The sequence below is a fragment of the Pseudochaenichthys georgianus genome, chromosome 5 (assembly GCF_902827115.2).
Source record: "Pseudochaenichthys georgianus chromosome 5, fPseGeo1.2, whole genome shotgun sequence".
In the NCBI taxonomy this organism is placed as follows: domain Eukaryota; kingdom Metazoa; phylum Chordata; class Actinopteri; order Perciformes; family Channichthyidae; genus Pseudochaenichthys; species Pseudochaenichthys georgianus.
Genome location: NC_047507.1, coordinates 18,037,952 through 18,063,842, shown reverse-complemented (window position 1 = coordinate 18,063,842; position 25,891 = coordinate 18,037,952). Strand labels below are relative to the sequence as shown.

At 41.8% G+C, this 25,891-nt stretch overlaps 1 protein-coding gene across 1 annotated transcript; it reads left to right on the top strand.

The window, feature by feature from the left end:
• Positions 1-25,822, top strand: pbrm1l (polybromo 1, like). Its single transcript, XM_034083894.1, has 30 exons — positions 1-111; positions 416-592; positions 1,011-1,108; positions 1,280-1,427; positions 1,551-1,688; positions 1,860-1,976; positions 3,046-3,114; positions 3,209-3,307; positions 3,392-3,477; positions 3,559-3,650; positions 3,739-3,955; positions 4,544-4,685; positions 4,829-4,914; positions 5,050-5,329; positions 5,418-5,523; positions 7,089-7,728; positions 8,633-8,847; positions 9,087-9,278; positions 10,728-10,885; positions 20,560-20,802; positions 21,470-21,615; positions 21,735-21,892; positions 22,338-22,521; positions 22,619-22,820; positions 22,936-23,134; positions 23,214-23,369; positions 24,138-24,299; positions 24,684-24,748; positions 24,955-25,168; positions 25,403-25,822. The coding sequence occupies exons 2-30, from the start codon at positions 449-451 to the stop codon at positions 25,561-25,563; spliced, it is 4,917 nt and encodes a 1,638-aa protein (XP_033939785.1). The 5' UTR covers positions 1-111; positions 416-448; the 3' UTR covers positions 25,564-25,822.
• Positions 25,823-25,891: the final 69 nt, after the last annotated feature.

Sequence of the window (25,891 nt, the reverse complement as noted above, 5' to 3'; positions counted from 1 at the left end):
ACAATACACCCTCAACTTCCGGACAGAAGTTTTCAAACAACACCAGCTAGCAAGCTAGCCGTTACACATTTCTTCTGCTCAGGGATCTACGGGGATTTTTGGGGTTTTTGGGTAAGATTTGCTTTTGGAGGTCAATTCATGTGTTAAATTGAACATGCTTGCACGTGTTTTTTTGTTCTTCTGGTTACTGTAAAATATTTAGCGTGGCTGTGTTGTGAGGAAAGCGGCAAATAAAGCTAACATGCTAACAGCCGCTTTGTCTCATAAAGAGCTGCTAACGCTAACCGACTGAGTTCTCTCTGTTTACAACAGTGTACCTGTTGTAAAAAGCGATATAAAGGAGTTGTGTATTTTATTTAAACTAAACTAATGTCTATCGGGCCAAATCCGTAATAACTTTTATCTATTTTGGTAGCTAGTGGGCTAGTCTGTTATTAAACAGCCAGCGATGTCAGCCAGCTCCAAGAGGAGGAGAGCCACCTCTCCCTCCAGCAGCGTCAGTGGAGGGGGCGACCTGGACGAGACCTCCTCCTCCACGCCTGGAAGCGGCAGGAAGAGAAGACGCACCTCCAATGCTGCTCCTGTAGATACGGTAACTGCAGTGGATTTACCACAATATTTCTGCATTCAGTTTTCATATATTTTTTAATCGATTTTTACCCATTTGTGGCCAAATACTATATTAAGCCTAGTGTGATCAAAAACATATGGGGCAAGCGTCTCTTATTTCATATAGGTGTATTAGTAAACATTAATTACATGTTTAGTAAATTATGTAATGTTAACATAACCGATATTTTAATGGACCCAAGCCATTGGAAGTATACCACCATGCACTTTTGTTAAGATTGTCACTTTAAGATACAGTTTCCCTCTTTGTTTGTGTTGTTCTGTGTATGGTGAGTTTGATTAGTATCTAATTTTCCAGTGCCAAAGACACAATTCAAATGTAATGGAAAATAAAGTATTCTGAATCTGAATTTCGGGTTTTTTGGTTGCTAAAAAAACAGATTGCTGTATGCCATGAGCTCGTCAATGCTGTCCGGGATTACAAGGATGACCGAGGGAGGCAACTTTGTGACGTTTTCCTAAGGGTACCAAAGAGAAGGTATGCTAATGTTTTAAAAATGTGGGAGGACCTGTCAATAACATCCCGATAACAGGGATACCAACCATCATACACTTGCATGTTACATTGAGATTTGACAGTCTGAATAGGGGGTGGCTCTCAGACATAAGGAGATTACAGTGATGTCTGTCCCCGCTTGTTCTTTTTCAGGAATCAGCCTGATTATTATGAAGCGGTGTCCCAGCCGATGGATATGACAAAAATTCAAGCTAAACTGAAGTCTGAAGACTATAATGATGTGGAGCAGCTTACTGGAGATTTCAGGCTCATGTTCAACAATGCAAAATCATTCTACAAGGTATGAAAAACAAACGGTACAAACACAGTTTTTCTATCACTGTAATAAGTGTGTAATAGGACAGTTATTCTGTAAGTCATATTTCCAGCATCGAAGCTATGTTTATTTTCTTCAACAATTCAGCGTGACACTGAGGAGTATCAATCTGCAAGCAAGTTGTGGGAGGTGTACTTGCAAACAAGGAATGATTTTCTGCAAAATGAGGATGATGAAGATGGTGATGAAATGATGGATACTCCAGGAATGTCAATGGAGGAAGAGGTAATTGATTTCCCTCAATTGATGTGTTAGGTTTGCTTGCTTGTGCAACTTTTTTGTATTACCTTATTTTGGTGTTTAACATTAATAACAAATAAAACATGTATGGTCAATGTTACATGTTGTTCTATAACAAGGACCAAATAACTAATTTAATGCACTTTTGTCTTTTAGACTCCAACTGGCAATTTGAAGGAAGTGTTGGAGCAGCTCTTGGAGGCTATAGTGACCCACAATGATCCCTCGGGGCGTATGGTCAGTGAACTGTTCCAGAAACTGCCTTCCAAAGTGGTGAGTCCTGAACGAGTCTTTGGACTTCAAATGATGCCCCTGAGATTGTAATAGATTTGATATTTCAGGGTGTCCGCGGGGTCTTAAAAAGTATTAAAAGTTGATAAATCAATTTAGCGAAAATTAAGGCTATTAAAAAGTATTAAAAAGTATTAAACGGCATTTTCCAAGGTATTAAGAAGGTCCACAGCAACGACAACATGAAACAGCCTTTAATTTACTGAAACAACATGTCGGGAAACCCCCTCAAGGCGGCCCCATGCATAGCGTGCCATAAAATGCTGCTTCTTATTTTAAGTTTCGTTGCCTTGCTCCGCTCTGGGGGGGGGGGTTATCTGCTGGTGGACTACCTGAGAGATATACAGCAGGAGAACACGCCGTCCACCGCGGAGAATAAACAGAAGGGCGACCATGACAACCATGCTCCGGGGTCTTCTTCGCTGCTTTTGGTGTATTTTGTGGCAGCAGCAGCGTCACTTACAGGCCTGGCATATGTACTACAGCGTTTCCAGCATTTCCAGCGGTCTAATGTGAACGGACACGTTAATTAATCGAATGCGTGTGAACGGAAGACTTTTTTGCGTTTGCGGACAGCCCCAGCCCAATTTAACCCCTGGGTATTTGTGAGGGAGCTCTATATGGCATTACCCCACTGCAGCTCACCAAAGTTTAATATATTTCATAGTTCAAAGTTTTGTCAATTGTTTTGTGTATTGGTCAAATACTGGTTTCTACTGGTTTCTGATGGTTCTACTGGAATGAAAGAGCACAGAGCGCAGAAGCAGCAAAGCAGCTTGCTGCATTAAACCTGACCTTCACAGAGAGGTGGAAGTTCATGTGGAGAGGAGGCTTCAGTAGTCTGTCTGCACTCTGTTTAGTTGTGCTATCTTACAATCAATAGTAAATGTGAGGTAAAGTGTGTCTTCAATGTAACCGGTTAGAACTCAAAGTTGCGATGAGGTCTTAAAATGTATGGAAAGGGTCTTAAAAAAGGTCTTAAAAGGTATTAAATTTGACTTCAGGATTCCTGCATATACCCTGTATTTATAGGCCTGTCTGTCTTTTGTAGCATTACCCCGACTACTATGCCGTCATAAAGGAGCCAATAGATCTGAGATCCATCACTCAAAGGATACAGGTACTGAATGATTACATTAATCCTAAAAAACAATCACAGATATCAGAACATTGTTATGTTTTATTAGCAGCACTAATTCATATTATTTTCATAGATTGGATACTATAAAAGTATCAATGCCATGGCCAAGGACGTCGACCTGATGGCCAAAAATGCCAAAATGTACAATGAACCAGGATCTCAGGTTTTTAAGGTAAACTCTTTCCTACATTTTATTTTGAAATATAGAATTTAACATCCCAAATGTGATAATTCATATTTATTTCGTACTGTATAGGATGCTAATACCATAAAGAAAGTCTTCATCCAGCGGAAGACTGATCTTGAACACGCAGAGCCGACTAAATCCAGTGTTCGCATCAGGTATTAATCAACGATTTCAATGTTCCTTGTTCATACATTTGTTCTCAAATACAAATGACTGTGTGTGATGTGTCTTGTAAGGAATCGCAGGTCTGGCCAGGGGGATCGACTTTCAGGTGTCAGCGTAGCTCTTAACTACGGCTCAGAGAGTGAGGACGACCCCGTGCTCTCTGGTATGTATCAGCGCTTCAGGCGGCAGAGAAACCTTCCTTGTGTTTGGAAAACTAGGACGTCATGTAATGAAAATGTACATGTTTGCAGGGTCCGTGTGCTACGACGAGGGAGAGTCAGAGGCTGAGAGTCAGAGTTCTAGTATGGAGATGAACAACCCGATCTTCCAGCTGTATGAAGCTGTGAGGGGGGCCAGGAACAGCCAGGGCCAAGTGTTCTCTGAACCTTTCCAGCACCTTCCCTCTCGCAGGGAGTATCCCGACTACTTCACGCAGATCAAACTGCCCATCGCTCTGACGCAGATCCGGTAAGGAGGGATCCTTCATGGATATCATGTTTGGGTTTTTTGTACAGGCTAAAGACACAAACATGGACCAAACAATAACATATAGGAGATGACATTCCCATCTCAGACAAAAACTAAAACAGAAGAAATAAAGATACAGTCAGTAGAACCACTTCAACATTTCACAAACAAAAATAGGTTGACAACCAAATGCCACCAAAAACACAACATGGCAAGCGTATTTATTGTTCCTTTAATCCCACTCTTCGTTAGAGCAAATGATTTCCCATTTCATGGCGTGTTGAGCCACCCTTTGATTTTTTGTGGCAATCATTTTTTCCAACAGAAATTGTATTTTGAATCTACTCTTCAAACACCTCAAATTTAAGATTACACGTTGATTGAGTTTTAAAAATATGTATGTTAGCCAGGGATATCATGTTTAGCAGTGGAGTTGTGTTTGTTAAAAAGTTAGTGATAGTGTTTGTTTGTTTGTTGATATTTTGAATAACACTAGTGGCGGGGTAAATGCACCTTTATCCAGCAATTGACCGTTTTAAAGAGAAACATCCGGTCCTTAATAATGATAATTGTAATCCATTCTTTTAGAGCAAAGATGAAGAACCTCGAGTATGAAAGTGTGGATCAGATGGAGGCTGACCTCAATCTGATGTTTGAGAATGCAAAGCGCTACAACATGCCGAGCTCCAGCATTTACAAACGGGCCTTTAGGCTTCAGCAGATCTTGCAGGTAAGGATGTCTGCTGTTTTCTTTCAAGGCATGCTGGAGGATATTTTCATCCTAGTTGAATGAATTGAATTCACGATAATAAGAAACAGGCACTGAGTGTCATTGTCCTCTGAGTGTGTCTGATGACATGTCTCTTGGTATAGGCAAAAAAGAGGGAACTCCTGAGGAGAGACGATGAGGACGGAGACAGCATTCTGTCATCTGATGCAGGGAGCGTCAAGAGAAAGAGGTATGCAGGTTTTAAATTAAACATCCATTTCAGTTGCTTGCTAACAATAAAAAAACACATCACACCTGAAGCTTTGTTTTTTCGGACTTTGTGACCATCCAAGCTGATCTATATCCCGCTTTGATTCTTTTTAAGCCACAAGAAAAATGTGAAAAAGAACCGAATGAAAGCCCTGTATGCTGCAGTGACTGAGGCTCGGGAGGTGGGAACCAATCGCCGTCTCTGTGATCTGTTCATGGTCAAACCATCCAAGAAGGACTACCCTGACTACTACAAAGTCATCTTGGAACCCATGGACATGAAGACCATCGAGCACCACGTCCGCAGTGAGCGCTATGCCACAGAGGAAGCTCTCATGGAAGAAATGAGGTTGATGTTCCGAAATGCCCGGCATTACAATGAGGAAGGGTCTCAGGTAGACGGTGTACATCTTTGCTGTTACTGAATTCAACACAATTCTGGCATGTAGTTCATTTTACTGATCAAACTGATTTTTGGTGTAGGTTTACAATGATGCTGATATTCTGGAGAAGATACTGAAGGACAAGCGTAAAGAGTTGGGACCTCTGCCGGAAGAAGAAGATGTGGGATCTCCCAAACTGAAACTGAGTACGTTTGATCATCATTTTCACTTGTTTTATCTCGTTCACTTCAAATCTGATGCACCTTACCGAGTCTATATCACATTTCCTAACATTCAAGACAACCATAGGATTTTAGTCATTTACTTTGGTATAGAATTGAACTGCCGACGTCTGAAACAACTCAATTAAGATAAGATGGACTTCCCAATTTGGGAAATGTTTTTGTTGCTGCAGCATTAAACAAAACAAGGCACTGCACATGACAACAAATTAAAAGAGTAGAAATAAACAATTCTAAAATAGAAACATCTCAAAATAGAAATAAACCAGCATTAGAGAGTAAGAAGAAATACAGATGACCGTGAAGATAACAAATCTATAAACTCTGACAAATAAAAACACTATTGAATAGACCCTCCAGAAAAACGCGGGCTAAAATCCTTGATTATGCGATCAAACATGCGGGGTTTTATGTGATTTTATGCGGTGAAATTGCGGGAAGTTGCTAAATAGGCGAAAAAAATAAATATTGGGCTGTCTTATTTATTCTCTCTCACACACAACCTGCCACTAACGTTAAACCCCTTTTTACTATTCAATTAAACACATTCAATGTTTATTTATTGTAAAAGCAATAGGGCTATTTTAATCACACTCTCTCTCTCTCTCTCACACACACACACACACACACTTCTCCGCCTCATTCTGTTTTCATTTACTCGTTCGTTATCTGACCAGCTTCAATCTTGTAGGCCTCGAAAGGGTTTTGGAGGTCGATGCCTCGGTGAACGTGAGTTGTTTGGCTTTCTTGTCCGCAGCAGCAGAAAGCATTTTCGAATGTTTGAATGAATCAAAGTGGGTCGTCACCGTCGATGTTCTCTTATGCTCCAACACAGTTGTACGGGGTGCAGAATAGCTTCCCCCCACTTTCGTGCAAGACATCGGGGTACTGCTTTGCCCGGTCTTTAGCAGAAATATTCGTCGGTAAATGAGATGGATTCGATTTTTTCATCTTAGTGTTTTCTCTCTCGTGTGAGCTCCACACGTTCACTCTACGGTGTTGTTTACCTTCTGTGATGCGCGAGCTGATGACGTCGCATCGTCATCATCATCATCATCACTTCACGTCAAGACGAGACGAGTTAACTTTTTTTTTTCTCAACTTTGTGTGGGAAAATGCGGGGATTATGCAGCCTTTTGATAAATATGCGGCCTTTTAAAAATCTGCGCCATTTTGCTGATTATGCGGTAAATTCTGCGATCGCAGAATCGCGTTTTTCTGGAGGGTCTAATTGAAGGGCCACTTTTCTGTTAACACAATATACAGAATATAAGCAGGATATTATTCAAGTTATCAGTGATAGCTAATCCAACACAGTTAACAAACTAATCCCATCAAAATGTACCGTACGCCCAACACAATAAAACGTTGAAGCTATTGGCTAGCTGCGTGTCCTCATGTTGCTTTTGGTGCCACTGTTTCTATTTCTTTTTGGATATAAGTCAATTTCCCCTCTGTGGGACTAATAAAGGTATTCTGATTCTGATATTCAATTCTGTCTAATTTTGAGGGTATTTTTTGTTCTCCAGGAAAAAGTGGTGTTTCTCCAAAGAAGTCCAAATACCTCACCCCTCTCCAGCAGAGGTTAAATGAGCTCTATGACGCCGTGCGCAACTTCACCGACCGCAGAGGCCGCCGTCTGAGCACAATCTTCCTGCGCCTGCCATCTCGTGCCGAGTTGCCGGACTACTATGCTACCATCAAGAGACCCATCGATATGGAGCGCCTGCGAAGCCATATGACGGGCGGCCGTTACCAAGACACAGAGGCCTTGGTGGAGGACTTTTCCCTCATGTTCAACAATGCCTGCATTTACAACGAGCCGGAGTCTCTTATCTACCGCGATGCTCTGGTGCTGCACCGGGTGCTGCTGGAGACACGCAAACAACAGGAGGGGGGCGAGGACTCGGTGCCCGCTGCGGTGGGTCCTCTGGTGCGAGAGCTGATCCGGAACCTGTTTGTGTCAGTGATGGGCCACCAGGACGAAGAGGGCCGATGCTACAGTGACTCTCTGGCTGAGATCCCCGCTGTGGATCCAGCAGCCCCCGAGAAACCACCGCTTAACTTTGATGTCATCAGGATGAACGTGGACCGAGGCCGCTACAGGAGGCTGGACGTCTTTCAGGAACACATGTTCGAAATGCTCGAGAAAGCAAGGCGGCTACACAGGTATAAGTGTGGGCTTATAATAATAATAATATTGGGAGGGATGAAACCCTCTTTAATGGTCACACATGCAGAGCACACAGTGACATTTGTTCTCTGCATTTAACCCATCCTAGTGCCAGGAGTCTAGTTCTAGGAGCAGTGGGCAGCTATTGCACAATGTAGAAACGAAAAATCTGATACAAAATAACAACAACAAACGGGAGAAACGCACTTTTTCATGTTTCAAATATAATAATAATGCTTTATTTATATAGCACTTTTCATGCAGCTCAATGTGCTTTACAAAATGACACATCACAAGTTAAAAACAAACAACAAGAAATTCCCCTCAAATGCAGCAAAATATAACATTTGATCAGATAGACACAAGGAGGTCAAATGTATGATAATACAAATAAATTAATTGCTAATAAAGTTGCTAATAAAAAGCTAATCTAAAAAGATGTGTCTTTTAGCTGTTGTTTAAAAATGCTTTTTTAGATTTCTTTTTATCCATTCGTGATTAACTGCAATACCCTTTTGTAGTTCTTCTGTTCTTACAGGCCTCCTATAGTCCTTATTACAAGGTTTTACTCAATTAAAATAAAACAATAAAAGTCAACAATAAGATTGAATCAACTACTGAAATCCTCGCTTGTATATTTTTGCCATTTCTGTCCTGTGTTATATGCTTACAAACCACTCTTGAGAGCCCTTCAGATTTGTTTTTGTCTTTACATTAATATGATGTCTAATTGCCATCTTTTAAATATTTAATTATGCCCAAGTATCTTATTTTTAGTGTACTGTAACACGTGTTCTTTCTTGCTGAACAACTGGTGCTTCAGATAACAGAGCGATAATCTCCATTGAAAGCCAAAGCGTTCAAAACTGTTTTTAAGTCATATCTTTTATGCATTTGCAGGACCGACTCTGAGATCTTTGAGGATGCAGTGGAACTTCAACAGTTTTTCATTAAGATCAGGGATGAGCTATGCAAGAACGGAGAGATCCTGCTCTCCACTTCTCTAAACTACACCTCAAAGCACCTGCACAGCGACGTGGAGCAGGAAAAGAGGGAGAAGGTCCCCAAAGAGATGGAGGAAGACAAGCTAAAGGAAGAAGAGGAGGAAAACAAAGGTGTGTGTGTGTGTGTGTGTGTGTGTGTGTGTGTGTGTGTGTGTGTGTGTGTGTGTGTGTGTGTGTGTGTGTGTGTGTGTGTGTGTGGTGTGTGTGTGTGTGTGTGTGTGTGTGTGTGTGTGTGTGTGTGTGTGTGTGTGTGTGTGTGTGAACATCAGGCACAATACACAGGGTTGAGGAATATGGTCAAATGTTAATGTGGTATTCATTTGTAATAATTCTGTATTTCTTATCCAAAGAGGGTGAAAAAGCCAAGGACCTGCCAGGAGAGAAGTGGCAGTCGGAGTCTGAGACGGGGCGCGTGTACATTCAGAGCTGCAGCTTTGAAAACAGCACCTACCACGTCGGGGACTTCGTCTATGTGGAGCCGTCTGAGCCCAAGCTCAAGTCGCACATCGTCTGTATCGAACTAATGTGGGAGGATGAAGCAGGTAACATCAGTTACTAACTCATACAGCTATTTATCTTACTATCACACACCCAAGTCAACATTATTTTGATTTATTTTAATCGTTTATTTGGCAGGGACAATGCACAGCGATGAACACTTAAAACATAAAAAATGTGTCAAGCGTAACCGTGCCAGATTTAGCTTTGAGCTCATTTCCATTTCCCTCACATAAAACATTTTAGAAGTTTACATTTTACAAACATAGCAAAAACAAAATACATGATATACAAAAAGTGCGCAAGAGCAGCATACACAATTATTTATGACATGGTAATACAATATAGCAGCAACGACATGTAAAGTGCAAGAGAAGATACAAGAGCTACCTAAAGTGCAAGAGGTGTTTAAAGTGCATTTAGTGGTCTGTTTGTTTCTCATCCATTCTTTGAGTTGACCTTTGAAGCTATTGAGAGTGAGACAATCCCGTATCTCAGTTGGGAGGCTATTCCAGAATGAGCTGCCTTTAATGGAAAGAACCTTTTGTCCAAAAGTGGTCCGTCTACGGTGGACTTCAGTCTCCTCTGGTTTCTGACCTAGTGCAGCGTCCAGTGTGCTTTTTGTGGATGAATTCCCCTCAGGTATGAATGTGGCTTTCTGTCAAACACCTGGATAGCTCTCTTGTACAGCTGTTCTATGGGTTTCAGGTTTGTGGCACAAGCAACGAACAGTTTGTAAAACAGTATTCAATGTGGGATAGAATCATGCAGTGGAGGTATGACTTTGCAGCATTGACAGTTAAGAAAGGTCTAATTTGTTTAAAAGGTTGCAAGTTGAATTTAATGGTATTTGATACTTTCTTAATATGTTTCTTAAAAGTCAAGTCAATTAATAGGTAATTGTTTTTGGAAAGAACACTAAACTAACTTTTTGGTAGATGTTTTTAATTTTTTTACTTAAAGGGCACCTATTAAGCAAAATCCAGTTGTTCATGTCTTTTATACATCAACATGTGTCCCCTCTGTGTGAAGAGATTCTGAAAGTTTCAGGAAAAAAGATTCTCTCTCTTTCTGTCCTGATCCATTTCTATAAAAACCTGTCTGAAAATGAGCTGATCAGATTTTGGCCACTTTATGATGTCATAACGATGTTTTGGCTTGTGTAACCATTAGCCAATCACCAAGGGAACCCCCCCCCACCTTATCACCTGAATCTCCTCCTAGAGCACCATTGTGTTATCACATTGGTGGCGTGGGGAGTGGCTCCTTATTTTCATCTAAAGTAACAGACAGAGAATCAGCACTTTTGAAACAGGGCTGAAACAGAGGGGTTTATGGGTAATGCTACAATGCATGATCTGTTTGGTATTTCAAGCCAAACACTTCAGAGACATGTTTGTATATCTGAGACCTGTAATATATTGATGAAAAACACTATAATAGGGGAGTTTTGAGTCTTGTATTGATTAATTGTTAATGCTTTATATGTAAAGGTGGGAAGTGGCTCCATGGCTGCTGGTTCTACAGGCCAAGTGAAACCTTTCACCTGGCAGCTCGCAAGTTTCTGGAGAAGGAAGTCTTCAAGAGCGACTACTACAACAAAGTGTCCATCAGTAAGGTTCTGGGCAAATGCGTTGTCCTGTTTGTGAAGGTAAGACACTCTCGAATAACAAACGGAAAGTCGTTTTTGGTTTACACACAAATCTGTTCCACTAACCACAACTCTGTTTCTGTCATCTTTAGGATTATTTCAAGATGCAACCTGAGGGCTTTAGAGCCGGGGACGTGTACATCTGCGAGTCCCGTTACGCTGCCAGGAACAAGTCGTTCAAAAAGATTAAGATATGGGCCGTGCCTCCCAGCACTCTGAAGCTGGTTCCTCGCGAGGTGCCGCTGCCGGTTTGTCCGCGTTGCGTCCATGTTTGCCAAGCCTGACCAGGACAAACTGACCATTTCATATGCAGGCAGTGGCGGTTTTATTGACAAGGTGAGAGGAAACGTCAGGGTTAGGACATGGCAATATATACACTTTGTTGATTTGTATTTATCCCTTTATGACATTAAGATAAGATGTATTACTTCACTTGTGTCTTTAACAGGAACATTTGCTCTAAAAAGGTTAATGTTCCTCTCAACTACTTGTAATCCTGTGTTATCCAAATGATAGGTACAGAAGTTGAGGGAATACCAGACTTGAGTATTGAGCAACCTTAGGCATCCCCAAACAGGACACAAGTCCTTTAGTCTGCTCTAGTTCTGAATGAAAAATCCAATTAAATCTGCAGTAAGATAAGAAGTACTTTATTGATCCCAATATGGGAAATGTTTGCATTGCATCAGCCTAAAAAGACATCGCATTGTACATTGCAAATGTAAAGACTAGAAATAAACATTACAAAATGTAATTTAAATGAATAAGACACAGGGAGCTGCTGCAACAGGCCTAGCATGGCGCCAACAGCAGGGGACATCGTCTCCTAGCGAGAGCCCGGTCGACTAGTCCACGTCAGGGGATTCTTTAGCTCACAGCGTGGTAGCAGGCATGTCCTGACATGGGCTGGGGGAGCAGAGGAGTTGTTAGTTCTCAGAATGTTTGTTTGTCACTATATGAATAAACATCCGAGTCCTCTGTGTGTCCTTGTCTATTCGCTCAGGACAGAGAAGAGGTCATTATGGAGATGAGTGGAGCAGAGCCCGGCTGTCAGCACTTTGAACAGCAACGCCACAACAACATGTGGTTCAAAGTGGGAGACTGCGTTTACATCCAGTCACATGGTCTGTCAAAGCCCCGGGTGCCAGGTTGGTGAAAATACTTCTTTTGTTTTTACCACTGATTCAAATTGATGTGACATGGTCGCTAAATGATTATTATTGAGTTATTGGCTACTGTTTACATGTCTCTCTTTCCTGCGCTGCAGGATAGAGAAGCTGTGGGCGAAGAGCGGATCTACCTTCTTCTTCGGACCCATCTTCATCCACCCTGAGGAAACGGAGCACGAACCTACAAAGATGTTCTACAAGAGAGAAGTGTTTCTGAGCCATCTGGAGGAGACCTTGCCCATCACCTGTGTCATAGGTACTGCTTTATCATCATCAGTTCCCACATCTCAGTGAGCCTTCATCAGGGTTCCTGCAGGGTTCTAAAAAGTCTTTGGGAATCCATGAGTCTAATAATAAGGCCTTAATTGCTATAAAACATGTCTTCAATCAATTTTCAATATCTTGCTATGACAAAAGAAGACAGAAATGATTAATTGTTTTCTGGCGTGAAATTAATACATCTCAAAATGTTGGGAATTGTATTTTATTCAAAATCATTAACCAAAGGAGTTGCACATTAACGCCATGTATATTCAGCATTTATTTTTCCTTAAGCAACCCTGTTTAATGTCACGCATACAAAAAACATTTTTTATGTTCACGTTGCTTTTTTTATAAATTGACCTCCCATTACTCCTGACTTCTGACCTCTACTTTTCACATTTTATGAACATACAAGTTTATGTGTCCCTTCTTCTCTCCAGGCAAATGTAATGGTGGTCCTCCTTTAAGGACTTCCTGTCCTGCAGACCTACCGAGGTTCCCGAGGAGGATGTGCTGCTGTGCGAGAGCCGCTACAATCGACACAGAGAAGCAGATGAAAAAGTTCAAGGGTCTGAAACGCTTCTCCTACTCTTCCAAGTGGTGGAGGACGAGGTCTTCTACTTCAGGTTGGTCCGTCAGCAGAGCACCGTTTCTATTCAAAGAAGTTTCCTGCCCAGTCTGATTTCCGTGTTTGTTCTCTTTTGTGCTTGATATCTGACGCAGGAAATTGATGGTGCCACAAAGGAAGCCTCTCCCTTATTGGACAAGAAGATCAGCGAGCTTGAGGTCAAACTGGCAGATGTAGAGGACGATGATATCGAAGACATGGAGGACGAATTGGACGCTCCACGGACGCCTTTGATGCCTCAGATGCAAACCCCTATTACCAGCGATATGGACTCCATTGTTTACACTCCCTCTCAGGTACCTTCAAAAGACCTTAACCAAGAAGTGAGAATCTTATATCCAAATTCTCCTAAAAGTTTAAATAAACCCGTCGGCTTTTTTAATGTCAACAACGTCTTTTTTCCCCCTGAAGACTACTCCCAGGTGAAGGGCTTATCCAAGAAGGAAGGGGCCAAAAGGAAGATCAACATGAGTGGGGTATATCTTGTTCAGCAGTGAAATGCGAGCGGTCATCAAAGCTCGACACCCAGACTTCTCCTTCGGGGAGCTGAGTCGCCTCGTGGGCACCGAGTGAGGAACCTCGAGTCTACCAAGAAAGTGGACTATGAAGGTAGAAGAAGCAACTTGTCTGTGTGAGAAAGTTCTCTAAAGTGAACTGAAGTTAAAACAGATTTGTTTTTATTTCAGAACGTGCAGCCAAAATCGTGGATCAACAGGAGCGGGAGAGACCCCACCCGAAGCAAAGTGTCCCCTAGAGCAGGTACCCCTGTAGGAGCACTGATGGGGGTGGTGCCTTCGCCTAGCACAATGGGAATGATAAACCAGACCATGACACCTGTGTCAGGTAACCCCTCTCAGAGAAAGCACAAGTGTTTGACAACAAGGCAGCAGAGAAATAAGGCTGGATCGTTAAAAAACCGTAATCCTCTTTTAATTTTCTAACCATTTGAGGCCTATTTGTCCCTAAAACTGCATCCTTCTTTTGCTGCCGTTTCACATTTGTTTTATGTTCTTTTTGATTTATCATTAGCTTCATATCTGAAAACGCATGACATTGACTGCATGAATTGAATATATACTTTTTTATTTCATTTAACATTCATGCTTGGTTTGCCTGCTAACATTCTTGTTAACATTCGCATTGTCTGCCCCCTTTCACACAATGAACCGTAACCATCTTCAGCTCTGGTGATTTGTACGAGGCAGTGGTTTGTTGTTAGCCTCTTATACAAGTCTCCTTTTTTGTCAGTTGGTTAAAAACGAGTTGCAAAGAAAAGTACCACAGAAATAACCCTTCACATTTTCACCTAGATGATTGATTTAAAAATGTTCATTTCTATCAAACAAATGAAATCGTTCGAGAACATTGTAACAACTTGAATGCTTTACACAGGGATATGGTTGTTTCCTGTTCCCATTAGAGTGGTTGTTACTCATTAGTCAAATTCCAACTAGCGCTAAACCAACAATTAAAACGGCCAGAGCTTTTTCTGGCTAAAGGTGCATGTGTGAAAGGGCCACTGTTGGCAGAAGTAGTGCATGTTATTATAGAATCAGTTGCATGTCACTTATGCATGGATATGTTGTTGTCCTCTCCTTGCCCTCTTCCCCAAGGCATGATGACAGCTTACGGCCAACATTACATGCCCATGCAGGGGCCCCCATGAGGGCTTGTTGAGTGTGGCCACAATGCCACCTTACCATGCAGGGGGGCCCTTCCTGCCTCTCCACCATGTCCAGCAAGGTATGCCTGGGTACCCTGGCATGCCTCATCAGGGTAAGGGTCACTGTCCTAGTCACATCCAGTCGTGTCTCTCCTGCTGGAGGGTTTACCTGGTCCACATGCTTGAAAGTAAGCTTTTGGGTGTGCTGGGAGAGTCACACAGCCTCAGTTTCCTCCAGGAAGTGTAAGGTATGGGGCTAGTACCATCTGTCACTGAGCAGTCAGAGCTCTCTCCTCTCAAACAATCACATGTCACACCAAAAGCATACAGGATCCATACAACATTTACAGATATAATGTATGTATGTAGCCTAGCCACTAACATCAAACAGATATTCAAAAACTAACATCTTCACTTGTCACTGTAAAACAGGGTTGTCTGTCTACTAAGTTACAGAGTCACTAAATGCAAACACACTAACAATTGTCCTTTTAACAGGTATGATGGGTGCTGGTATAAATGGCATGGCAGGAAGTCCTTCTCAAGGAAACTTTATGCAACAGGTGAGCCCAAGTCCAGAAAATACTACAAAGTTCTATACTTTTCAACTTCATATGACTTTCGGTCACTGCCTTTTCATTGATGGATGTTACGAAATGGAGTAAGATTTGTATTGTGTGATTTATTGTCATTGCCATGTTATTTTTAGGATTCAATATTAGCATTTTGTGAACATACTTTAAAGTACCTATGCATTGTCACATTTAGCCCGGGATGTTCAGCCCAGGACCGCAGGCTCCTCCACCGTATCCCGGACAGGGCCAGCTGGGCCAGCCCTCACACCTGCAGCCCACCACTCCCATGTTTGTGGCCCCACCACCAAAGACCCAGAGGGTGCTCCACTCCGAGGCCTACCTGAAGTACATCGAGGGCTTAAATGCAGAGTCCAACTCCGTCAGCAAGTGGATCAAACACTGAGAGGTGGTGTTTCTTAAATCGTCTTATCATTGATTTGTGTGTGTAGAAGTGTTTTTGTGGATAATGTTGATAATACTGAAACTTTATATAATACTACGATTCCCCCCCAGATTATCTGATTAGATTTGTTCATGCCTCTCGTGTGCTAAAAATATTGAGATATCATTCGACAAGTGAAAATAATGTGCCTGTTAGATAAGTACTTTCATCAAATAACCCTGTGTTTCCGGCACAGCTCAAAGACGTGATGCTCATCTGACCAAAGAGCAGGAGAGCCGGCTGCCAGCTCACTGGCTGAATAGCAAGGAGCCCACACCACCATGGCGGATGCTCTGTGGCGCCTGCGTGACTTGATGTTGCGAGACTCTCTGAATATACAGGCGTACAACCTGTAACCTGTAGGACCAACCACTATAATCAGCTCACTCACTGCTCTTTCCCTCAGGCTATAGAGTTTAAGAAGGATCATAGACCTTAGAAGCAATATGTTATAGTGAATCATGATCAATTTTATATTTATTAGCTAATATAATGAGCTTGATAGCTATGTGTGGTGCATTTCCTTTTTTACTTACTGGATGAATTGTGCTGCAAAACCAGTGTTCTTTTGTCTTTCTGATACTACCAAAATAAAATTCAATTCAGAACACACTGTAAATACTGTGTGTTTCTTTTTATATCCCCAACAAGCGATACTTTGTGTTTTGAGTTTATCAGTTTGCACTTATGTTAAAATGTAAAACTTGATTCACCTTCACTGCTCAATCGTGCTCACTGTCCAGTAAATCCTGCCTTATTTTGGAAGTACTTCCTCTCTGTTAACGTCACTTCCTGAGGAGAGAATGAAGATTGGGCCATTCTCTTTAGTGTTTGCCCTGTTCTCCCAATGTCCACCTACTCACCGCCCGCTTTTTGATACAAAAACAACTTAAACTGACTCTTGAAACCTGCCACTAACAAAAGCAAACGTTAGTAAATCAACGTATACTATGGAGTAATTTAAAACCCGACACCAAGGAGCGACGAGGTGAGGTTTATTTTGTGCAGTGACTTATCCAGAGTCGGGCTTAGCTAGCTAGCCAGATAGCATTTACGCCGGCTATTCCCAGACTCCCTGTGATTTATTTGATCTGTACCTATCTTATAAAATAGTGTCAAGTGCTGCTACTAATGTGTTGGGTTCACATCTTCAGAGGGCACCATTGCATCTGCCATTTAGGATATGTTTTTAAAGAAGTGTGCTATTTTGCCCATCCCTGCAACTGTAGTCTGTAAGCTAGTTGGCTAACGTGGTCCTCGGGAAAACTTGCATAATCGGCCTGGTTAAATTAAACGCTTGTTAATGTCCTGCTGACAATAATGTCTTCTTTTGGAGACTTTCATACTTATGGACACTTCATCAGGATATATGCAATCCCATTGTTGGGAAAGACATTCTCTTGTTTGCATATCTGCTGGCAGTGAAAGCTGCTTGCTAGCTAGTTTACCGGCTAATCTTCTTTAAACATCAAGCAAATGTTCAAGTTGACTTTATACTAATAATATAATGTATTGGTTAAAAATAAGTGCATGGTCATTTTGGTTAGATAAGATTAAACCCGAGGCTCCAAGGACCGACAACACCCACTCTGATGGACACCACCCAACTCTGTTACAACATCATTACAAAGTGTGTGGATCAGTAGCATCTTTAATTGGCAGCTAATGTACAGCAAACAATGTTAATGAGGACTTAATATAACCCAGTGGCAGTGGTGGGTTTAGCGTTGGTTTCCATCTGTCCACAGTCCACACGTCACATTTCATTGTTTGGTGGTCCTGGGCTGATCAATACAGTTGCCTCTATGATGTTGGCATTCGGGGTGTCTACCTGTGTTGGGACTACACTCAAATCTGTATGTGCATTTTTAAGGACCAATACAGTTCTCAGAGACCTTCATGAATGTTGTGGAAACACATTTGTGAGAGGCAGTTATCATCCTATCCTGTAACAATACTGCTCTTAAATTAATTTTACCTTAATGTCATTTTTATTATTTTTTATTCTAACTTTTTTTTTTTAAATTAATATAACCATATGTTATTCAATATGCTCCTTAGATATATTTTTATTTGTATTTGTTTTATTATTTTCTCCTTATAGCATTGTGAAGCACCTTGAGATGACATTGTTTTTATAAATGAAATGTATTATGTTGGTGTAATAGTCACAGGGTAAACAAATACTCAAAATGAATTATTTCACAATTGCCACAAATTGATTATATATGTGCAATATTTGCAGAAAGAGTAATGATATAAATATTGTGTATTTTATTTGCATTAGTGCAGAAAACGGAACTCAAATGAAACTTTATTTTGAATATGTTTTATATTGTACAGTAAAGGAATTGACTGTATCAAAGGAAGGCTTATATACTGCATGTATCATAAGCTGGGTAATAATTGGCTCTCAGACCATAGCCAAGCGGTCCAGAAAATGATGTCAGTGGATTATGGTCTCTTAATTCTTACCTGCATGACCAACATTCTCCTAATCCTTTCAAATGTTGATCATTGTATTAAATGATATGGGCCTGTTTCAGTTTAACGATCACACTAATTTGAAAGTGCGTAGTTGAACTTAACTTGCAAAAGCTATGTGTGAAGGTCAGTAGTTAGAAGTGTTGCCTGACAGCAGGAGGGTCTGGTTTCAAGGCTGTCTAGCCGGGGCCTTTCTGTGCTGATGCTGCATGTTGTCCCATCTCTACTTGGGTTCCCTCTCACACCAGGTTCGGTGAACTAGAAACAATTGGTTCATAGACCCAAAGAGATGGAGGAAGACAAGCTAAAGGAAGAAGAGGAGGAAAACAAAGGTGTGGTGTGTGTGTGTGTGTGTGTGTGTGTGGTGTGTGTGTGTGTGGGTGTGTGTGTGGTGTGTGTGTGTGTGTGTGTGGTGTGTGTGTGTGTGTGTGTGTGTGTGTGTGTGTGTGTGTGTGTGGTGTGTGTGTGAACATCAGGCACAATACACAGGGTTGAGGAATATGGTCAAATGTTAATGTGGTATTCATTTGTAATAATTCTGTATTTCTTATCCAAAGAGGGTGAAAAAGCCAAGGACCTGCCAGGAGAGAAGTGGCAGTCGGAGTCTGAGACGGGGCGCGTGTACATTCAGAGCTGCAGCTTTGAAAACAGCACCTACCACGTCGGGGACTTCGTCTATGTGGAGCCGTCTGAGCCCAAGCTCAAGTCGCACATCGTCTGTATCGAACTAATGTGGGAGGATGAAGCAGGTAACATCAGTTACTAACTCATACAGCTATTTATCTTACTATCACACACCCAAGTCAACATTATTTTGATTTATTTTAATCGTTTATTTGGCAGGGACAATGCACAGCGATGAACACTTAAAACATAAAAAATGTGTCAAGCGTAACCGTGCCAGATTTAGCTTTGAGCTCATTTCCATTTCCCTCACATAAAACATTTTAGAAGTTTACATTTTACAAACATAGCAAAAACAAAATACATGATATACAAAAAGTGCGCAAGAGCAGCATACACAATTATTTATGACATGGTAATACAATATAGCAGCAACGACATGTAAAGTGCAAGAGAAGATACAAGAGCTACCTAAAGTGCAAGAGGTGTTAAAGTGCATTTAGTGGTCTGTTTGTTTCTCATCCATTCTTTGAGTTGACCTTTGAAGCTATTGAGAGTGAGACAATCCCGTATCTCAGTTGGGAGGCTATTCCAGAATGAGCTGCCTTTAATGGAAAGAACCTTTTGTCCAAAAGTGGTCCGTCTACGGTGGACTTCAGTCTCCTCTGGTTTCTGACCTAGTGCAGCGTCCAGTGTGCTTTTTGTGGATGAATTCCCCTCAGGTATGAATGTGGCTTTCTGTCAAACACCTGGATAGCTCTCTTGTACAGCTGTTCTATGGGTTTCAGGTTTGTGGCACAAGCAAACGAACAGTTTGTAAAACAGTATTCAATGTGGGATAGAATCATGCAGTGGAGGTATGACTTTGCAGCATTGACAGTTAAGAAAGGTCTAATTTGTTTAAAAGGTTGCAAGTTGAATTTAATGGTATTTGATACTTTCTTAATATGTTTCTTAAAAGTCAAGTCAATTAATAGGTAATTGTTTTTGGAAAGAACACTAAACTAACTTTTTGGTAGATGTTTTTAATTTTTTTACTTAAAGGGCACCTATTAAGCAAAATCCAGTTGTTCATGTCTTTTATACATCAACATGTGTCCCCTCTGTGTGAAGAGATTCTGAAAGTTTCAGGAAAAAAGATTCTCTCTCTTTCTGTCCTGATCCATTTCTATAAAAACCTGTCTGAAAATGAGCTGATCAGATTTTGGCCACTTTATGATGTTATAACGATGTTTTGGCTTGTGTAACCATTAGCCAATCACCAAGGGAACCCCCCCCCACCTTATCACCTGAATCTCCTCCTAGAGCACCATTGTGTTATCACATTGGTGGCATGGGGAGTGGCTCCTTATTTTCATCTAAAGTAACAGACAGAGAATCAGCACTTTTGAAACAGGGCTGAAACAGAGGGGTTTATGGGTAATGCTACAATGCATGATCTGTTTGGTATTTCAAGCCAAACACTTCAGAGACATGTTTGTATATCTGAGACCTGTAATATATTGATGAAAAAACACTATAATAGGGGAGTTTTGAGTCTTGTATTGATTAATTGTTAATGCTTTATATGTAAAGGTGGGAAGTGGCTCCATGGCTGCTGGTTCTACAGGCCAAGTGAAACCTTTCACCTGGCAGCTCGCAAGTTTCTGGAGAAGGAAGTCTTCAAGAGCGACTACTACAACAAAGTGTCCATCAGTAAGGTTCTGGGCAAATGCGTTGTCCTGTTTGTGAAGGTAAGACACTCTCGAATAACAAACGGAAAGTCGTTTTTGGTTTACACACAAATCTGTTCCACTAACCACAACTCTGTTTCTGTCATCTTTAGGATTATTTCAAGATGCAACCTGAGGGCTTTAGAGCCGGGGACGTGTACATCTGCGAGTCCCGTTACGCTGCCAGGAACAAGTCGTTCAAAAAGATTAAGATATGGGCCGTGCCTCCCAGCACTCTGAAGCTGGTTCCTCGCGAGGTGCCGCTGCCGGTTGTCCGCGTTGCGTCCATGTTTGCCAAGCCTGACCAGGACAAACTGACCATTTCATATGCAGGCAGTGGCGGTTTTATTGACAAGGTGAGAGGAAACGTCAGGGTTAGGACATGGCAATATATACACTTTGTTGATTTGTATTTATCCCTTTATGACATTAAGATAAGATGTATTACTTCACTTGTGTCTTTAACAGGAACATTTGCTCTAAAAAGGTTAATGTTCCTCTCAACTACTTGTAATCCTGTGTTATCCAAATGATAGGTACAGAAGTTGAGGGAATACCAGACTTGAGTATTGAGCAACCTTAGGCATCCCCAAACAGGACACAAGTCCTTTAGTCTGCTCTAGTTCTGAATGAAAAATCCAATTAAATCTGCAGTAAGATAAGAAGTACTTTATTGATCCCAATATGGGAAATGTTTGCATTGCATCAGCCTAAAAAGACATCGCATTGTACATTGCAAATGTAAAGACTAGAAATAAACATTACAAAATGTAATTTAAATGAATAAGACACAGGGAGCTGCTGCAACAGGCCTAGCATGGCGCCAACAGCAGGGGACATCGTCTCCTAGCGAGAGCCCGGTCGACTAGTCCACGTCAGGGGATTCTTTAGCTCACAGCGTGGTAGCAGGCATGTCCTGACATGGGCTGGGGGAGCAGAGGAGTTGTTAGTTCTCAGAATGTTTGTTTGTCACTATATGAATAAACATCCGAGTCCTCTGTGTGTCCTTGTCTATTCGCTCAGGACAGAGAAGAGGTCATTATGGAGATGAGTGGAGCAGAGCCCGGCTGTCAGCACTTTGAACAGCAACGCCACAACAACATGTGGTTCAAAGTGGGAGACTGCGTTTACATCCAGTCACATGGTCTGTCAAAGCCCCGGGTTGCCAGGTTGGTGAAAATACTTCTTTTGTTTTTACCACTGATTCAAATTGATGTGACATGGTCGCTAAATGATTATTATTGAGTTATTGGCTACTGTTTACATGTCTCTCTTTCCTGCGCTGCAGGATAGAGAAGCTGTGGGCGAAGAGCGGATCTACCTTCTTCTTCGGACCCATCTTCATCCACCCTGAGGAAACGGAGCACGAACCTACAAAGATGTTCTACAAGAGAGAAGTGTTTCTGAGCCATCTGGAGGAGACCTTGCCCATCACCTGTGTCATAGGTACTGCTTTATCATCATCAGTTCCCACATCTCAGTGAGCCTTCATCAGGGTTCCTGCAGGGTTCTAAAAAGTCTTTGGGAATCCATGAGTCTAATAATAAGGCCTTAATTGCTATAAACATGTCTTCAATCAATTTTCAATATCTTGCTATGACAAAAGAAGACAGAAATGATTAATTGTTTTCTGGCGTGAAATTAATACATCTCAAAATGTTGGGAATTGTATTTATTCAAAATCATTAACCAAAGGAGTTGCACATTAACGCCATGTATATTCAGCATTTATTTTTCCTTAAGCAACCCTGTTTAATGTCACGCATACAAAAAACATTTTTTATGTTCACGTTGCTTTTTTTATAAATTGACCTCCCATTACTCCTGACTTCTGACTCTACTTTTCACATTTTATGAACATACAAGTTTATGTGTCCCTTCTTCTCTCCAGGCAAATGTATGGTGTCCTCCTTTAAGGACTTCCTGTCCTGCAGACCTACCGAGGTTCCCGAGGAGGATGTGCTGCTGTGCGAGAGCCGCTACATCGACACAGAGAAGCAGATGAAAAAGTTCAAGGGTCTGAAACGCTTCTCCTACTCTTCCAAAGTGGTGGAGGACGAGGTCTTCTACTTCAGGTTGGTCCGTCAGCAGAGCACCGTTTCTATTCAAAGAAGTTTCCTGCCCAGTCTGATTTCCGTGTTTGTTCTCTTTTGTGCTTGATATCTGACGCAGGAAATTGATGGTGCCACAGAAGGAAGCCTCTCCCTTATTGGACAAGAAGATCAGCGAGCTTGAGGTCAAACTGGCAGATGTAGAGGACGATGATATCGAAGACATGGAGGACGAATTGGACGCTCCACGGACGCCTTTGATGCCTCAGATGCAAACCCCTATTACCAGCGATATGGACTCCATTGTTTACACTCCCTCTCAGGTACCTTCAAAGACCTTAACCCAAGAAGTGAGAATCTTATATCCAAATTCTCCTAAAAGTTTAAATAAACCCGTCGGCTTTTTTAATGTCAACAACGTCTTTTTTCCCCCTGAAGACTACTCCCAAGGTGAAGGGCTTATCCAAGAAGGAAGGGGCCAAAAGGAAGATCAACATGAGTGGGTATATCTTGTTCAGCAGTGAAATGCGAGCGGTCATCAAAGCTCGACACCCAGACTTCTCCTTCGGGGAGCTGAGTCGCCTCGTGGGCACCGAGTGGAGGAACCTCGAGTCTACCAAGAAAGTGGACTATGAAGGTGAGAAGAAGCAACTTGTCTGTGTGAGAAAGTTCTCTAAAGTGAACTGAAGTTAAAACAGGATTTGTTTTTATTTCAGAACGTGCAGCCAAAATCGTGGATCAACAGGAGCGGGAGAGACCCCACCCGAAGCAAGTGTCCCCTAGAGCAGGTACCCCTGTAGGAGCACTGATGGGGGTGGTGCCTTCGCCTAGCACAATGGGAATGATAAACCAGACCATGACACCTGTGTCAGGTAACCCCTCTCAGAGAAAGCACAAGTGTTTGACAACAAGGCAGCAGAGAAATAAGGCTGGATCGTTAAAAACCGTAATCCTCTTTTAATTTTCTAACCATTTGAGGCCTATTTGTCCCTAAAACTGCATCCTTCTTTTGCTGCCGTTTCACATTTGTTTTATGTTCTTTTTGATTTATCATTAGCTTCATATCTGAAAACGCATGACATTGACTGCATGAATTGAAATATATACTTTTTTATTTCATTTAACATTCATGCTTGGTTTGCCTGCTAACATTCTTGTTAACATTCGCATTGTCTGCCCCTTTCACACAATGAACCGTAACCATCTTCAGCTCTGGTTATTTGTACGAGGCAGTGGTTTGTTGTTAGCCTCTTATACAAGTCTCCTTTTTTGTCAGTTGGTTAAAAACGAGTTGCAAAGAAAAGTACCACAGAAATAACCCTTCACATTTTCACCTAGATGATTGATTTAAAAATGTTCATTTCTATCAAACAAATGAAATCGTTCGAGAACATTGTAACAACTTGAATGCTTTACACAGGGATATGGTTGTTTCCTGTTCCCATTAGAGTGGTTGTTACTCATTAGTCAAATTCCAACTAGCGCTAAACCAACAATTAAAACGGCCAGAGCTTTTCTGGCTAAAGGTGCATGTGTGAAAGGGCCACTGTTGGCAGAAGTAGTGCATGTTATTATAGAATCAGTTGCATGTCACTTATGCATGGATATGTTGTTGTCCTCTCCTTGCCCTCTTCCCCAAGGCATGATGACAGCTTACGGCCAACATTACATGCCCATGCAGGGCCCCCATGAGGGCTTGTTGAGTGTGGCCACAATGCCACCTTACCATGCAGGGGGGCCCTTCCTGCCTCTCCACCATGTCCAGCAAGGTATGCCTGGGTACCCTGGCATGCCTCATCAGGGTAAGGGTCACTGTCCTAGTCACATCCAGTCGTGTCTCTCCTGCTGGAGGGTTTACCTGGTCCACATGCTTGAAAGTAAGCTTTTGGGTGTGCTGGGAGAGTCACACAGCCTCAGTTTCCTCCAGGAAGTGTAAGGTATGGGGCTAGTACCATCTGTCACTGAGCAGTCAGAGCTCTCTCCTCTCAAACAATCACATGTCACACCAAAAGCATACAGGATCCATACACATTTACAGATATAATGTATGTATGTAGCCTAGCCACTAACATCAAACAGATATTCAAAAACTAACATCTTCACTTGTCACTGTAAAACAGGGTTGTCTGTCTACTAAGTTACAGAGTCACTAAATGCAAACACACTAACAATTGTCCTTTTAACAGGTATGATGGGTGCTGGTATAAATGGCATGGCAGGAAGTCCTTCTCAAGGAAACTTTATGCAACAGGTGAGCCCAAGTCCAGAAAATACTACAAAGTTCTATACTTTTCAACTTCATATGACTTTCGGTCACTGCCTTTTCATTGATGGATGTTACGAAATGGAGTAAGATTTGTATTGTGTGATTTATTGTCATTGCCATGTTATTTTTAGGATTCAATATTAAGCATTTTGTGAACATACTTTAAAGTACCTATGCATTGTCACATTTAGCCCGGGATGTTCAGCCCAGGACCGCAGGCTCCTCCACCGTATCCCGGACAGGGCCAGCTGGGCCAGCCCTCACACCTGCAGCCCACCACTCCCATGTTTGTGGCCCCACCACCAAAGACCCAGAGGGTGCTCCACTCCGAGGCCTACCTGAAGTACATCGAGGGCTTAAATGCAGAGTCCAACTCCGTCAGCAAGTGGGATCAAACACTGAGAGGTGGTGTTTCTTAAATCGTCTTATCATTTGATTTGTGTGTGTAGAAGTGTTTTTGTGGATAAATGTTGATAATACTGAAACTTTATATAATACTACGATTCCCCCCCAGATTATCTGATTAGATTTGTTCATGCCTCTCGTGTGCTAAAAATATTGAGATATCATTCGACAAGTGAAAATAATGTGCCTGTTAGATAAGTACTTTCATCAAATAACCCTGTGTTTCCGGCACAGCTCAAAGACGTGATGCTCATCTGACCAAAGAGCAGGAGAGCCGGCTGCCAGCTCACTGGCTGAAGAGCAAAGGAGCCCACACCACCATGGCGGATGCTCTGTGGCGCCTGCGTGACTTGATGTTGCGAGACTCTCTGAATATACAGGCGTACAACCTGTAACCTGTAGGACCAACCACTATAATCAGCTCACTCACTGCTCTTTCCCTCAGGCTATAGAGTTTAAGAAGGATCATAGACCTTAGAAGCAATATTTTATAGTGAATCATGATCAATTTTATATTTATTAGCTAATATAATGAGCTTGATAGCTATGTGTGTGTGCATTTCCTTTTTTACCTTACTGGATGAATTGTGCTGCAAAACCAGTGTTCTTTTGTCTTTCTGATACTACCAAAATAAAATTCAATTCAGAACACACTGTAAATACTGTGTTGTTTCTTTTTATATCCCCAACAAGCGATACTTTGTGTTTTGAGTTTATCAGTTT